Below are 16,402 nucleotides of genomic sequence, written 5' to 3' on the forward strand. Positions count from 1 at the left end.
TTGTAGTTTTTGTCAGCACTGCGTCACTAGTGTTAATTCATAATTAAACAGAACACATTCTGAAGTGTGTAGAGCTGCTTTTCACTTTAGCAAAAATCCAGTAAAGTTCTTCTCATTACACATAGAAAATCACCCAAAATGCTACTAAAGCAATGCAGGGAGTATTATAAAGCTGGAAAGTGCAATATTCTTCAGTAGCTAAGTTAGTTCCCTAATCTCATCCTGACTGAACAAGCATTTTACTGAAGAAAAAACTAAAGGTAGAAAGATTAACACACAAATAAAAACTGAAGATAACTGATATAAAGGCTACGCATATAACCAGAAAGAAGGAAAATCACACGTTGGTGATATTCATGAGTTTAAGACTTCATGCGTCGTTGCTTGCATTTTTTTATGATTAATACATTGAAGGCCTTGCAAATAGAAAACAGTTTCACAGGGGTTGATGAAATATTTTTGTTCAGATATTAAATCTGAGAATCCACACTTTATTCATCATACTGTATTCATCATACTCTGATAGAACAATAAAAAATTTATTTAGCTAATAAGCACAAAATCACCATCTTTCACTAATTATTGTTTTTTAAATTCAATTTATCTATTCAACTAATACCTCTTGCTCTAACTTATAATATATTTTTCCCTCATATATATTTTTTAAAAACATTTGACATGTCGCTTCTGAATTTTTACTACAGTACATTTTTACACGCCCTGAATCACAACCACCTTTTTCAGCCTACTGTCTTTTATCCTTAAGATGATCCTGAGGAAAGATGGCACATAAGTACTGTTGCTTGGCAGCAGGGGTTTGTGCTCTGACAAACTGGCCTTAGCTGAAGATGATCTAGACTGACACAGATGTGATGATACAATACTCAAATGGGGTCACCACATAATGATTTGGTGCTATTCTTTATACCCCTGATCTCTGTCTTTGTTATTGCCACACCTACTGGCACTAAGTGTGAGAACTGGGTGGCACAACAGCACATATGTTGGTCCTTGCAAAACTCTCTTTTGATTCTTATCTGTTTTGAACTCTGTTTCTTTTGAAGAAACATTAATAAAAATAAAAAAAACCACTGCTTAAAAAATGTCGTATTTTGTGGAATGGATAAATATTCCATTCACATTTCTCAGAGGAGTGCCTCTTTCCAGTCTCATGGCTTTTTTTGTCTGTTTAGTATGGGTCACTATTTCCTTGCTTTCTTTCTGTTAAGAAGAAAGCAAGAACGTTTGCTAGCTTGAAAATGCAGTCCTGTCTTTACCACTCATGGCCACTCACGCCTAACTTCAAATACTCTTTTGTGCTTATGAAACTATAAACTATAAAGTTTTTTAAAAGGTGAAATTCTATTTATACTATAGGTGATGTCTTGGTCTGTTGTATATATTCTTGCAAATTCAGGATGTGCTGCACTGCTTTTTAAAACCAGTTGCGTGTGTGTGTGTGGGCAGTGGGAGAGCAGTGAGTGGTGGACCTGTGTTAAGAGCACATTCAGTCTCTGTTAACTTTTATCTGTTTCTTTGTTAACCAGTTACTTTTACATGTGAAGTAATATTGTGGTAGCTCCAAAACCTTTATTTTTCCCAGTCAATACTGTTTCTGTTTGATGCTGTTAGATGCTTTGTACCTTTTTTTTATTGCATTGTGCTTTAAATGTCAGCTGCTACTGTGTATGAACTCATCGGGGTTCTCTTCAGCGTAGCACTTATTGATAGAAAGGTCATCTAGGATAAATCCACCACGGTTACTACAAAGAAGAGAAAAGTTGAATCTACGATATTATTTTATGTTACAACCCCTGCAAAGCATGCACAAACCTTATAGATGAAAGCACAGAAATGAAGCACAGCGGGCTGTTGTCTCCTCCATGCAGCACAAAATGCCAGTATGGCTTCTGAAATATTTCAGTGGTAAATAATGACAAAGCTGCAATAAAAGGACTGCAGGTTGAGAATTTCATGCGAGCCGTGTGCTACTGTGTGGTTTGCATTTTATCATTTTTCTGCAGAAAGCATCTGAGAGGAGCTGTGGGACTAACAAGATTAAAGCAGATTGGAGCCTGACAAGCAGCAATAACAAAGAAGTGTCATCTCTAATGTAATACCTTTTACATTCTGTCTTTCATTTGCTGTGGATTCTTCTCGACCCTTTGCACCACCATCTGCTCTTTTTATCAGATGTTTTGCTTGCACTTTCAATTCACCTTGGTAAAATGAAATGTAAGTGGTTGCCGTTGCAGTTAAATTCAACGCTGTTTGAATTTTATTATCCTGCGTTCACAGAGTGCTGTGCTCTGTTGTTTTCAGATGGAAAATCTTTGGTGATTTTTCCAGACCTATAATTTAATGCAACCTTAGAAATGGTCTTGTCAGTATTCTCATGCTGTCCTTTCATCATCTTGTGATTTGGTAGAATAGAGTAGATATAATTATTGCATTATTTTAATTGGTTTAAAATGGTATCATTTGGCATATTTTGTGTGTTTAAGTATTTCAGGCTAGAAAAATTGCTTCAATATTATTCTAAATGCATCTTTTGTGCTTTGTATCTGTCTGAGCTAGGCTTCAAGGAAATAACAGGAACATTAACAACACAGACAAAGGAAATGTTACTCCTATTTGAGCCTTTCACGTTTGAAACCACATTTTCAGACAGATTTTTCACCTCTTCCAAAAATTCATCTAAGGTTTTTGAAATCAAAGTGACAATGAAATACAAAAGCATAAATGGTAAAGAGGATATTTATTTATCATCACAAATAAAAAGAACCATGCTTACTCATCACAGAAAGAAAAAAAGAGAGAGAAGCGCTCAGTCTTTGTATCTTTGCCGACCTTACTGTCGGATGGTTTTTTGAGAATGTGAGTAATTCATTAAAAAAAAAAATCCAAGCCTATACCCATACATTAAAGCCCCCAACCCACACCTCCCATAGTCTGTGCCCCCCACCTCTGACACCCCAGAACAATAATCACAGCATTTTTTAAATCAGTCAGTCTGAGGGTCCTCAGTCTCCAGAAGTCTTAATAACCTGGAAGAGTGTGACATTGTACAGCACCTGGTGTCCGTTGTTCCAGGTATAAAGGACCCTCTCCCTGGGGTTATAGTCCATCATGGAAATATGGGAGTATTGATTGTGGAAGGGGATGTCTGTGTACTCATAGCTTGATGTGTTGGTGTAATAAGCAAAATAGATCTTGGCACCAGCCAGGTGGGAGTTGGTGACATATAGTGTGCCGCAGATCATAAAAGACTCTCCAGCACTGCGCTTAGGAAAGCCTGTGTCCCAAGTCTGCAGCACCTCCAGACTCTGAGGCTCCAGGCGGCTGATGACAATGTTTCCAGCATTAGGGATGGTGGTGTAAACAGCCCATAGGCCATTCTCGTCCGCCATCAGGTCGATGTCAGAGGAGCCACCCCAGGAGTAGGGAAAAGTGTTGTTATAGCCGGCCCCACTCAAACTGCGCTGCACCAGCACACTTCGAGAACGGAAGTGGTACTTGATGATAATGTTGCTCTGGTACTTGTTGTAGTACAGTGAACCATTGTAGACCACATGACCAGTGCCAGCCCAAGGGTGTGGCAGCAAGTGTTGCACAAAGTTCTGGCCCTTCATGAAATCATTCATTGTGCGATATTCCAGGACCCGACGTCCCTTGAAGTAACCGTCCATGGACCACACCTGTGGAAAAAGGAAAAATGAATAACATAGGAAAAAAAGGTCAGAAAAATAAGTTAATGAGAAGGTCTCGAGATTACTGGAGAAAAATATTGTTGTGTTAAACTTGACCTTTCTGTAAGAAAATGTAAGTCACAGTTCATTATCAGTAGCTGCAATGGCCTAAAATAAGAATGTTTAGCGTGTATGTTTAGTGTGCTTGTTTGAGTGTGTGTGTATATCGATTCTCTGAGTTGTGCATGCATCGATGTGTGTGCAGAGCTACTGATCTGCCAGGCATGTGGGAGTGAAGATGTTGCCTGCGCTTTGCAGTCAACCACTGCTTGTGCTCCTTGCCCTTTCCAGTCCACATTTACAGAAAATCAATCCATTTAGCAACTCTATCTTTTTCCTCAAGCACTCTCAGCGGATCTCTCCACTGACATGGCCCCTCTCTGGCTGCATTTCCCATCTCATTCCCTCAGTGCTCTCACTGAGGCACAGTTCAGCTTTTAATTGATTCAATTAAACTGCAGTTGGCTTAGATGGTTAGTTTTCTCTTGAACATTTGAAGGAAAGCTTTGCTACGATCTACTGCTTTTTCTGATTCTGTTACTGCAATTTTTCTTTCTTGTCCCACTTTTGCTTCCTTCTCCATTGTAGAGTAAGTATTTTCAAATGCACAGAGGAGAAAGGAAGGGTATGGGAGGAGCTGATGGTGAAGAGACACAGCGGCTGAATTATGTAGGAGGGGAGATTATAGAGCATTAAGCGTTGTTTCTCCTATGCCTGCTAATTTGGGTCTCTAGAATAGAGCAGGAGACAGAAATTGAGTAAAGCAAAGCTCTTGCACATTCCGATTTTTTTCCTCCTTTGCCTTTGGCTCATGAGCAACAATGAAATTTCCCCAGAATGATTATGATTATTGCTGCAGATCTTAATGTGGCATTGCTGATGTATCTGCCTATTAATACTCGGAGAGATTGAAGTGATTGAGCCAGGTGATTAAAGACAAAGATCAGGACATTCAGTCACAAAAATTGACCTTTTCTGTCCACAACACCTATTTAGGCTGTTATGATTCATTGCAGGAAAGAAAAAGGCCAAGCTCATCTCTCCTCTTAAACTTAATCAGTTTCCCTTCTCTTCTACACATGGCTAATAATGCAGTCTTCCACTTTTCCAACACCACCATTTCATCTCAGTCACCATAGACCACCCTTAATCTTCTATATTATTCTTCCCTTGTCTCTTTCCTGCTGCTTCTTGCCATGTGCCTGGCCGTACAAAACTGCATGTCATGTCTGATCAGCTGAACCCATTACTATATCATTTGGGTCCAGAGCACACTCCTGGTAATTACCCAAGTGATTTGGAAAACTTTTGCCCAAACAACTCATTCATTTCTCCACTGATGATGAAGTGATTAATCAGCTGGAGTTGTAGTGACAGAGGAAGACAGGGAGGAGGGAAAGATACGCTATCCATCAGTGGCACAGCTTTGGATTCCCATTTTTCTCACTCTCCCCCCCCCCCTTGAAAGCTCATGAGAAGTCATTCTCATGGAAAACAGTGCATCAGTCACTGAAGTGCCGTATAGTGGCACTGCCCTGACACATATTTTCTTCTTTTTTTTCCTCACTGAGAAGGTTGACTGTGGTTATCCTCTTTGCTTGGTTATCCTAATAATAATAATACTAATGCTAATAATAATAATACTACTACTACTACTACTACTAATAATAATAATAATAATAATAACAACAACAACAACAACAACAACAATAATAATAATAATAATCCTGTGTTCCTGTATTGGTGAAATGCAGCAGTTGAGAAACTCACTCTGTTGTCGGAACTGGGTATCATGGTATCTGTCATCCAGGAGCCGAACCTTGACCCTGATGCACGTACTGTGATGGGATTACTGACGCCAGTGAGCTTCCCACAGCCTGGAGGTCAAAGAGGCAGAAGAATTGAGAAAGCATGTATGCCTACATACCTAAGAGGCCACACAGACGCACATGCACTCAGGTGTTTTCTCTATCAGATCACACTATTTTTCTTTTATAATTCATCTGAAATATGGCATTTCATTTGTTTTGGTTCAGATTGTTCAGTTCAATTGTTTTCACTGTAGAAGTTTAAATTTTTGTACAGTAAGAAAATGTACTATTTGTACCATTATCAACCCCAGATAAATGGGTAGATAAATATTTTGTGCAGTCATCTTCTGTTGTCTTGTTTTCATTTGTGATTCTCCACAATGCGATCTTGTGTTTGCTTTTTGAAATCTGTAATACACAAAAACTGGTTCACCGACTGACTTTGCGGCATCATTTTTATATTTCCATTGTTGTTTTACTGTCCTGGTTTTTACCCAGTACTCAAAAAGTGAGCATTATTTTTTTTTATAATTCTCTTGGTTCATTTTCAAATGTAAAACTATAATAAAACGCAAATTAGCTAAGGGCTAAACTGTAACTGCAGTCTTTTTTGTTAACTCATCAGTTTATATGTGTGGGGTTTTTGTAAAATCATCAGTTTAAGCTAACACATTACACACAAATGCAATCTATTATTCATTCCATTTTTCTAGGCCAGTTTTTCTCAATTTATGCAGATCATTTGAGATCAGAGCAAAGTGGAAATGTTAACTACATGCTACAGAGTTTTGACCAGCGATGATCCTAGTGTAATCATTAATTCTGTTCTGTGCAACTGTTGTCAAATTGATTAAATGCTGCAATGATATATGGTAATACATTTTTAATTGGGTAACAATGACCACATACAAACACCCACAATCGTTTCCATATATACCAAGTTTCTGCATGCAGGAGTGGAGTCTGGTTTCAAGTAGCAGGACTCTCTGTCGCAGCTCCTCATAATCGTAGGCCCCCATCTCCTCTTGGATAGCCATAAGCACCAAGGACAGATTCCTTACTTCCTCTCGAAGACGCAGGATCATCTTGGCATCAGTCTTGTACTGTTCCAGCACTGGCAACAGGGGGAGCAGCTGGGTCACCTTGTCTTTTAACTCCTGTGATAGTTATCACAGAAAAGGGGGAAGAGGATTACACCCTTAGAGAATAGTCAAGATAGGGAGTGAGTGCAATCTTCCCTTGGTGTTTGTGGTTCATAAAGCTTATGTCTCCATTAGGTTCTGGTTTATCTGTTCAAAACTATAGACCTTTGATTTTTAATGAGATGTACAACGTCTATTCTTAATATTTTATGTCAATACCCTGAAATTAGATGTCCTTTTATCTTCTTTCAAGGACAAAAGGAATATTTTATCTATTTAAAAAGCAAATATTTTGTTTTTCCATGTCTGTAAATACAGTTTTACTTCCTTTGAAAATATTTTGGATTGGAAAGCCACCTATATGAGAAACACTATTCAAATTGGCCAAACGCTTGTGATCTGTTTTGGGTGATGAAACTTCACCTACTTGCTGCAGTTGCAGAGCTAGTTGTAAATAAACTTGGACTGTGACTCATCGTGTGTTTAGAAGTTAAAAGAACAACATGTCCGTAGGAGTACAGGAAGCTGCAGGAGAACCTGGCTGCCTACGTGGAGAGAAGTGGGCTCAAGAGAGAATTGGGCGTATCAATAAAGTGTGGCCGCCACAGGAGGGGCTGTTTCCTCCTTGTTAAGGTTTATCGTAAATCTGGTGATGGAGCAGCTCTCAGCCCTGTGGCGCCACATCATAAATCTCATTTTCACTTTTTCAAGAAGAGAAAATTCACTCTCGTTAATCTCCCGCACTCTGCCATCGGCAACTTTAAGCTGCACGCATTCATCAGCCAACCTGGTCTGGACAAATCCAGCTTTTTCCCCTCTTTGTTGAATTAAGATAGATCAGAAGATATAACTCATTTCGTTCTGCATATTTTAGTCATCTCAGGCAGTGCTGATGAATTGGTTAATTTTATAAACATCTTCATTACCTTCTTTGGAATGGCTTTCATAAAACACACTGAAAGCAAAACACAGGCATTCGGGCTTGTCCTTGTGCTGCAGTATGGACCCAGCAGTAAAGCACACTTATCATTTATCAAGCCATCTTTTAATCAAACTATTTTATGGTCCATCTAATATCTGTAAGAGTGTGAGAAATGTTAAAAAACCCCAGTAGGACAGCCTGCTGATAGGAAGACAAAAAGGCTTACTAATAATGGCAGCTAAGCCCTAGCTTGTAGACAGATAAGGCAGAGATAAATGTGAATGTATGTGCCTGTTATCTAAAGGCAGACAGCAGAATGTTAAGTATATCAAGTAGTAAGCTCACTGAAGATAGAGAACAAATGGATACAAAGAGACAAATGCAACCCCCCTCCCCCCCATAAAGAAACCCCATACTTTTTCTAGGTCCAAGAATTTAATCACTCATGAGTGTGCGATTTACTTGGATTTCTCTGTGCATGACAAAAGAACTCATATAAGACTGGAAATGAATTTGTGTACCTATGTTTATGCTGCAGTGCATCACGAGTCATACAAAATTTTATTGTCTGTGAAGAGCAAAAGAGATTGCAATGCATAAGTTTGGCGAGCAGTGCCAAATCAACAGTGTCTGCATTCACTTGACAATAATATACACACATATAAACACCAACACACACACTGTACATGAGGAGACACAGAGCCAATTACCTGAAAGCCCTTTGGATTGAGGCTGCGGGGATTTTCAGAGGCCACCTTCAGCTTTCCATCTACCACTTTCATTAGACTCTCTGTGTTTCTGACATACTGTAGATCCCTGTACGTCCTTAGGTCCAGCACCTCCATTGACTGGCTGATGTTCTGAACCTGCGCCACAAAAAACAAACCCACAATGACACTAATGATCGCGGGTTATCTTAGAGGAGGAGTTTTTTTCTCATTTTACACCTCAATCACAGATCATTTATTGTAAGTTTCATTTTTACAGTTCTTCATTATTTAGTTTAAATTGCAGTAAATGAGTCAGGCAAGAAAAAAAGTCCTGCTGTAATCCTGCCTTCGTAGTTTGGGGTTGGCATGGGTTTTCCAGATACACAGGTGGGGTGAACTGAAAACTTTGTGGCTTCAGCTGTGAATGTGAAATGTCTATAAACTTGTCCTTTACTTGTCTGTAGGCATCTTTTTTGTAGTACTCGTGTGCAGATACTAAAAAAAAAAACTAAAAAAAAAAACTTCTGCTCCCATTTCGTTCATATTCCAAGTTAAATATTACAGCCAAAGAAGAATTTGGAGGTGGCCCTGTTTTTGAATTTAAATATGTTAAGTTAAAGAAGTTGGTTGAAACTACATAATCTGTACTGTTTCATTCATAAGCTGTAAAAATTACTGAAATAAAGAATGGGCTTTAAAATGTACACTAATCACACTGAATATAGAATTAGGCATACAACTCTCAGTTTAAATAATTATGATGACAGGAATATTCAACAGTGATGGCAATATTATTTCTATGGTTAAGAAATACAACTTCACAATCTATGAAATTTAAGAACATTCATGAAGGGGTAGTTGCATCATTGTCACAGTCTACAATCAAGAAATGCCTTCACGATAGGAAAGACAGAGGGTTTACAAAATGTTACAAAATTGGTACGATCAAAACCAGGAAGGCTCGACTTGGCTTTATCAGAAAACATTTCAAAGAGCCTACAAAGGTCTGCAAAGAAAAAGAAATCTACCTACCGTCTGTCAAACATGGTGGAGGCAATGTTGTGACACAGGTATGCGTGCTGACCAGTGGAACAAGGCAACTAGTGTTTATTGATGATGTGACTGCTGATAAAAGTAGTAGGATGTATTGCAAAATTTAAAGGGCTATATGCTCAGCTCAGATTCAACCAAATGGTGCAAAATTGTCAGATAGCACTTCCTAATGCAAGACCCAAAGCATATTGGAAAAGAAACCCAGGAGTTTCTCCAGGTTAAGAAATAGGATATTCTTTACTGGCCAAATTATTAACCTGAAATCAATCCAACAGAGCTTGCTTTTCAGTTACTCAAGACAAGCCTGATTGCAGAAAGGCACATAAAGAAATGGCTAATGAAGGTGGCTGCAGTAAATGCCTAGTGGGGCATCTCAAGGGAGGGAATGTAGCTTTTCAGCTGAGTCTCTGAAAGTGGGGGACTATGTGCAGCTAATCTAATAAAACTAATCAAAATTAAAGCTGAATGTCTCTACTTTAATCACATTTTCACTATCTGGTCTATAATCCATGGCAATGGTGTGCAGAGGCAAAATTACATTAAAATGTGTCATTTTTCAAAAGAAGTGATATAGGGGTAGGATTTAGTCTATAACTGCTAACTGTGTGATTTGTGGACTTTAATACATTTAATGTGCTGCTAAACATTTTTAAATGTGCATTTTGGCAATTTGAGCACCACAAGGTCTTTTCCATTTCTTTTATTTATTTTCAAGGGAAGGCAGGCATTTCTACAGCTGAAGGTGTGCAAATCGCACATAAAAAACACTACAGGTCAGAAGAAAGTTATATATGCTTTTATTTACTGTCAATTTTAATATATATTTAAATACATAATAATAAAAATAAGTAATGAAAAAGAAAGTTGGCAGCATGGGGAGGTTAAAAAGCAGCACAGTCCTATCAAATCTGTCGAGATAATAAACAAACAACGCAGCTATACATGACTTTCAACATGCAATGAAAGTCAACAAGTTTCACTCATATAAAAATGCTACAGCTATGAAAATAAGGATAGTAAGCTCATGATCATGACAGCGTGCAAAAGGTAATGGATGCCTATGAAATGTTACTAAACGAACCTCGTGGAGGAGCAAACATGCTGTTAAGTAGGCGTTTATTGAACACTCAGTTTTGCACTATGTTTAATTTTTACTAAGTACTCAGCTTATTCACTTTTGACAGCCCACTCTGTTTCTGCATAACCAACCTACTGATTCATGCACCCCCTCATCTCCTGCACGATGCACTGAACTGGCCAGAAATCACTTGAACATTGATAAATATTACTGGGCTGTCGTGTATACTGGAGGCGTATGGGTACATATGTACAACTCCCCACAGCAACAGACGCCCACCCACAATGACATGCGCAATCAAAACTCCAAGCAAGCAAAATATACTTATTCATATCACTCCTAACATAAACAAAAAACAGGCCAAGCTCTCAAAGGTCAGCGTTTGGAACAAATTCTACTTTGCACCAAATGCTTTGCTTGCCTACTCTCTGACAACCCACTCAATTACTTTGTGTCCCTTGTTTTCTACAACCAGTTCATTCCTCATGTGCTTCATGAACCGTTCTGGTTATATTTGGTCAGAAAATATATCCCTTCACTAATTAAAAGTTGCTTTACAGCACTACATGTGCATTAGATGGAAGAATGTGGAAGGGTAAAATGTTCCAGCAGGATGGACTCTAAACAAATGCAGTGTCACCACCCTCCAGGGCAGGTGACAGCTGGGACCACTCAGTCCTCTGAGTTGTGGCATTTCATGCTTACCTTTGGTCACATAAGATTCTCTCTACCCTCACCAGCTCAGATGAATCAGTCACAGGTGTATCTGCTTCTTGTCCAGCGCGATGACTCACTTTGTAACAAATCCTAAAAACTGTCTTTATGTGTATGGCTGACTTTGGCCTCATATCACTTTTTTTTTTTTTTTTTTTACCTCAACACAGTTACATAGAGAAGTTAAAAGAGTCCATAAGGTGTTTAAAAGTCTGTTGTGAGCACTCTTGCACAGTATTCTTCAGGTCAGCTCTGCATTAAATGGCATTTTGTCTGGCTTTACAGAAAGCTGAATAGAGATTTTGCACAAGGCTACTTTAAATTCTTTGAACAGAGGGGCTGTTTTGACATTGTTATTGTATCCTTGGCTTTCTTTGTCAGAGAGAGATTTTGTGGATCTGGTCCAATCAAACATTTCACCCGCATGCTCTGAGTTCAAATGAGGATGCTTGGTGGGCATGGAACTATAATGTGCTTATACACAGAGAATAACACGTAGTCTTTAAACTAACGTCTTGTGTGCAGCTGAAACAGCATTGACCCCAGGTGTCCTCATTAAGCTGGGCTGTGGACAGTAGTAGATGGGAGTGTTTGGTTCTAATAACTAGTGTCTTACAAGTAGTGTGCATGCAAGAAATTTAGTTTTTTCTTTTTTTCTTTTTACAATGTTGCATAATTCCATTTGAGCATTTCACCCACCACAGAAATTCAATCAGGTCGATGTCTGGACTTTGACTTGACCACTGCAAAACACTGATTCTTTCAGTTTTTAGTTGTTCTGCTGTAGATTTGCTGCTGGGTGTGTCTTGTTGCATGGACACATTTTGGACAAGGTTTAGCTGTCAGACAGGTGGCCTTACATGAACATTAATATTTAACATGCTAACTGATGCCTGTAGAGTCTGAAATGTAGCTCTCAGGTTTTTTTGCCATTTCACTGAACATCACATTGGGTGAATTTGTTGTGACATCCACTCGAGGGAAGATTGGCAGCTATCTTTTCCACTCATGCATAATCTTTCTCATTGTAGAATAATGGACTTTAAATAGTTTAGAAAGAGCCTTAGAGCCATTCTCACCAATATTTGCTTCTTTGAGATCATTCCTTTGTCTTTTCTCCATGGCATTGTGTTAACACACACCTGGCCAGGAAACTACCTCTGCCGTTATAGAGGTGGCCACATTAGATGGTCAATTAATCAAGTGCATTTGATTAGAAGGACTTGTCTGCTACTTACCCTCTTCATTTCTATAGAAGCAATGTACTTAGTTTTTCAGAAGACTGCATTTATATATGATTGTATGACTCATTTGAATCACTAAGGGGGAAAAAATGGCAAAGTACTGTAAGCCATTTATTTATTTTAATTTAATTAATCGCTTACTGTTAATCAATGCAGGCTGCTTTGTTACAACAGTGAAAAATAAAAAATCTGGAGACGGGCAATAAACAAACTGACTTGATCAATCCATGCAACACTACTCCAGCCAGTCAGCAACAAAGGGGTGTTTGTACTTGTATGCAGGGCAGGAGGCCAGCGGGGAAAAAAGCTGACACCTTGCTTATACTGAACTCCAGGACATATTTGGAAACAATCAAAAAATAAAAGGTCAAAAGGGAAACCACTGAAAGAAACCACACTGGGATCTATGTCGGAAATGCTAATTATAATTTTACAATGGCATGCTACTGAAGAAAAAAAATCTATAAGAAACTACAAGCTTATTTTAATAAAATGTGTCATCCTCCAACCTGGATTAACAACACCGGTGCAACTGGCTGTGAGATAAGTGCTCAAGAACTGTATGCAAAGTACAACACCAAAAATTATATGTCGAAAATGACTTCACTTTCGTTAAATGGGTGGCACCAAAATCGAGCAGCCCTCTACATGCCGGAACATGGAATTAAAGGAATTAAAGGAAAAACTCAGACAAAAGAGGGGGATGAGGAAATAGTATTAATGTGCACTTGCTTTGCATTCAGAATTAATCTAAAGTTTTCCAAATACAAGCAGTATTTTATAATATGCACTTTTCATATAAATTTTACCAGGTTATTTTTTTCCCAAAGGTTCAGAATGAAAATGAACTGAATCCTGTCAGTTCCCAAAGAATTATATTTACCAAAAATGAGGGGGAAAAAACATCAACATGCAAACAGACTAGTGCATTTTTATAAAACTGAACTTGCAGTCTTTTAATATATATAAAAATCTATTCTTTACACACACACACACACACACACACACACTGTAAGAGCAAATATGGAGACTATAAAGGAATATATACTTTGCATCGCACAAATGTGTAGGTGAACTTCTCTCACCAGTTTTACTGAGTTTGTCTCTTTATGTTCAAGGCTCTTCCTTTTCTGTCGGAATATGCTTCGTTTCAAGTGTGGATGAGTGTGGATTTTGTTAGTGTGAACATGTGCTTTAAACAGGAGCAGACAGAGACTGTCAGGGGAAAAGGGAAACTTCAATGAGAATGAATGCAATATGTGAATTCAGGTGTCTCATTGATCCATCAGGGCCTCGGAGCTTATTCAGCATCTCAATTTACCACCACCTCTCCTCACAAGACCACATCAATGTCAACCCCTCCTGTCTTTCCTCTCCTCCATTCTGCTTCTTTGCTCCTAGGCTTTCAGTTACTCGGTGAAGCCAGCCTCTCTTTCACCTACTCACTGGTTTTGATTGTCCAAGAAAAAAAATCAACTGTACTATGAATGAACTGGAGAGCAGACCGAAGATACTCTGCCATAGCCCATCAAGTACTTGAAAGGTGTTTAACATCATTTCTCTGGTTTCTACTGTTTAAACAGACATGAATACAAATTAAATGAATTAAATAAATAAAAAGAGACAGGTGTGCTGCCTGTAGATCTGGATATTTAACAAGCCTCTGCGGGTCATTTATGAACCTAACTGTTGCCTGACCTTAGTTGTGTGTTTGTGTTTGTGCACTAGGTATTAGCATGCTCTACGTGTCAGTCAGTAATGCTTTACTGCATCTAAATAATGCCTAGATTTATTCTCTGCCTGTTGAAAACTGCATTCATAATACACACTACATCATTAAATGCTATCAATATCACAAGTAAGCACAAAAGCTCTAATGAAATGTCCTAATCAACCCAGATTTGGTGACACAGTATTTAATTTACAAGTCTCCACCTAAAGTACTTGTAATCTTCACTGACTTGTTAACAGTTAATTTTATTAATTTCTATCTCATAAATTTATATTTATAATAGAAACATTGTAAGGCTAAGGTTCAGTGAATTCAATTACATGGGTTGGTTTTTGGATATTTTTCATTAGCAATTCATAATTCATTAATTTTCAGGTACTCAGCTGCTCAACAACAGTCTTCTGACTGGTGTCGTGTTCATATGCACAACTGATCAACTGCGGCGTAAAGGAAAACCGTTCACTTCAGCAGCCTTTATGTGACAGACGGCGTCAGACACGAGCCCAGTGTAGCAGTTTGTGCTTGCATGTCTGTGTGGGTAATACTCGTGTCCCAGTGTGGGTGTGTTATTGACAGCTGTCACCTTCTCCATGAGCTGGCGAAGCTGCCTGCTGCGTGGGTCGCGGTTACACATGTTCTGGGCTGGTGCAACGACGGTACAGATACACTTCCCATCTGCGTCCTGCGCTGAACTGTAGATCTCCCAGCCCTCCTCTGGTCTTGGGTATAGAGCCTGCAGAAATACAGAGACACATATATCTTAGAGGCATAAAATAAAAAATAAAATATGGTTGTTTATGTCTGCAGTTGTTTATCTGTGCTACTACCAAATTGGCTTTTCAAAATGCATGAGGGCAGACAAGATATTTTATTCTGCCAGCACGCATCAACGGTAATCTGAAAAGTGTTCCACCCTTATAAAACGTGTCTAAGACAATAAATTTATCTAATACTTAAAAGTGTTGCATAAAGCCTTTTGAAGAAAATAAAAGACTCTTTTATACATCCTATATCATGATTGGTTGAGCCTATTCTGTCACCATAAATTAGCTGCAAAGTCATAATTTCTCTATTGCATTACTTTTTTCTTTGTGACTCTTTCAGAAATGAATCCTCTCCTAAGAAAATTAATGACAATTGCTCACCCCAACTATTCAAAACCATTTGCAGTTTAATTTCAGTTTTAACTGAAGATGAAGAGACTGACAGAGCTGGAAGTCACAGTAGTAAAAGACACCAGCAGGGAGAGATAGAGGATAGAAGAGTCATCTAGAAGATAATGGAGAGGGTGAAAGCTGAAATGGGTGTCGATTAAGATAAGACAAGACAGACTGGTGGAAAATACACAAAGGGATGGAGAACACAGTGACGTGACAAAGACAGAGCAAGAATTTTGTGGAGGATGAAGAAAGACAAAGATAAATTGGTGGAAAATGGGGATTTCAAAGAAAAGAGGAAGGAAAAGGGATCAGAACAGGCTGTACAAAAGCACAGCATCTAATAAGTTTGGACACAGAAAGGAAATGGAGCTGTTCACGATCGATAATGCAGCCCCTTACCAGTGAAGGAGGGGAGAGGCTAAAAGGATGGATGTCTCTCTCTCTGTCTAATCCAATCAAAAGCAGCGCTGTGCGCTTGCAATCACACATGTATGCATTACACAATTTACGCAAAGGTTTTTCTATTCTGATTTGCTCATTTACATTGCATCTAGCATAGCCAGCATATGACGCAAGCTGTAATAAGACAAGAAAGAGCCTTTTTGGAGATGCAATTAAGACCCATCCATATAAGAGGTCGGAAAAGTCTAGAAATAAAATGTTATGTCTCAGCTCTGTGCCTGTCTCCTGCTTTCCTCTGAGCAGTGTTATGCTGTGATCTCGTCTCCTTGGGTCGGGGGATCAGATTAAAATGTCTTGGGGGACAGGGGGACTGTGTGATTGGAGTGTAAAGTAGCAACCACCCTGCGAGCCAATGTGCTCACTGTCACATCTTGTCATTCCTGCCAATCCCTTGGCACTCCACCCCCTCTCCACTCTTTCTGTTCCCTCTTTCACTGCCTTCTTCTTCCCTTGCAGTTGCAGAAAGAGCGTATCTTAAATCTGACTTACTTTAAATCGAGGGATGGCAAACAGACTATAGCTATGTGAGAGACTTAAATATCCTGTGCCAATAGCAACAATAAAGTTCTACGCGTAATTCTTATCACATTTTCTCTTTTTCATTATATTCAATGCATATTAAATA

General features: G+C 38.8%; 1 protein-coding gene across 2 annotated transcripts in view; it reads right to left on the bottom strand.

Moving 5' to 3' along the window:
- Nucleotides 1-2,749: 2,749 nt before the first annotated feature.
- The window catches only part of olfm2a (olfactomedin 2a), a 40,816-nt gene continuing 27,163 nt past the window's right edge, over nucleotides 2,750-16,402 (bottom strand). For both annotated transcript variants that reach the window (XM_005939875.3, XM_005939874.3), the window contains exons 2-6: nucleotides 14,739-14,888; nucleotides 8,335-8,490; nucleotides 6,498-6,717; nucleotides 5,520-5,626; nucleotides 2,750-3,698 (exon numbers count right to left, since the gene is read on the bottom strand). In XM_005939875.3, the coding sequence (XP_005939937.1) occupies nucleotides 3,024-3,698; nucleotides 5,520-5,626; nucleotides 6,498-6,717; nucleotides 8,335-8,490; nucleotides 14,739-14,888 (1,308 nt within the window). In that variant the 3' untranslated portion in view covers nucleotides 2,750-3,023. The remainder of the gene's footprint in view (nucleotides 3,699-5,519; nucleotides 5,627-6,497; nucleotides 6,718-8,334; nucleotides 8,491-14,738; nucleotides 14,889-16,402) is intronic.

This window comes from Haplochromis burtoni, unplaced genomic scaffold (assembly GCF_018398535.1).
Source record: "Haplochromis burtoni strain Fernald_Lab_line unplaced genomic scaffold, NCSU_Asbu1 Contig_21, whole genome shotgun sequence".
NCBI lineage: Eukaryota > Metazoa > Chordata > Actinopteri > Cichliformes > Cichlidae > Haplochromis > Haplochromis burtoni.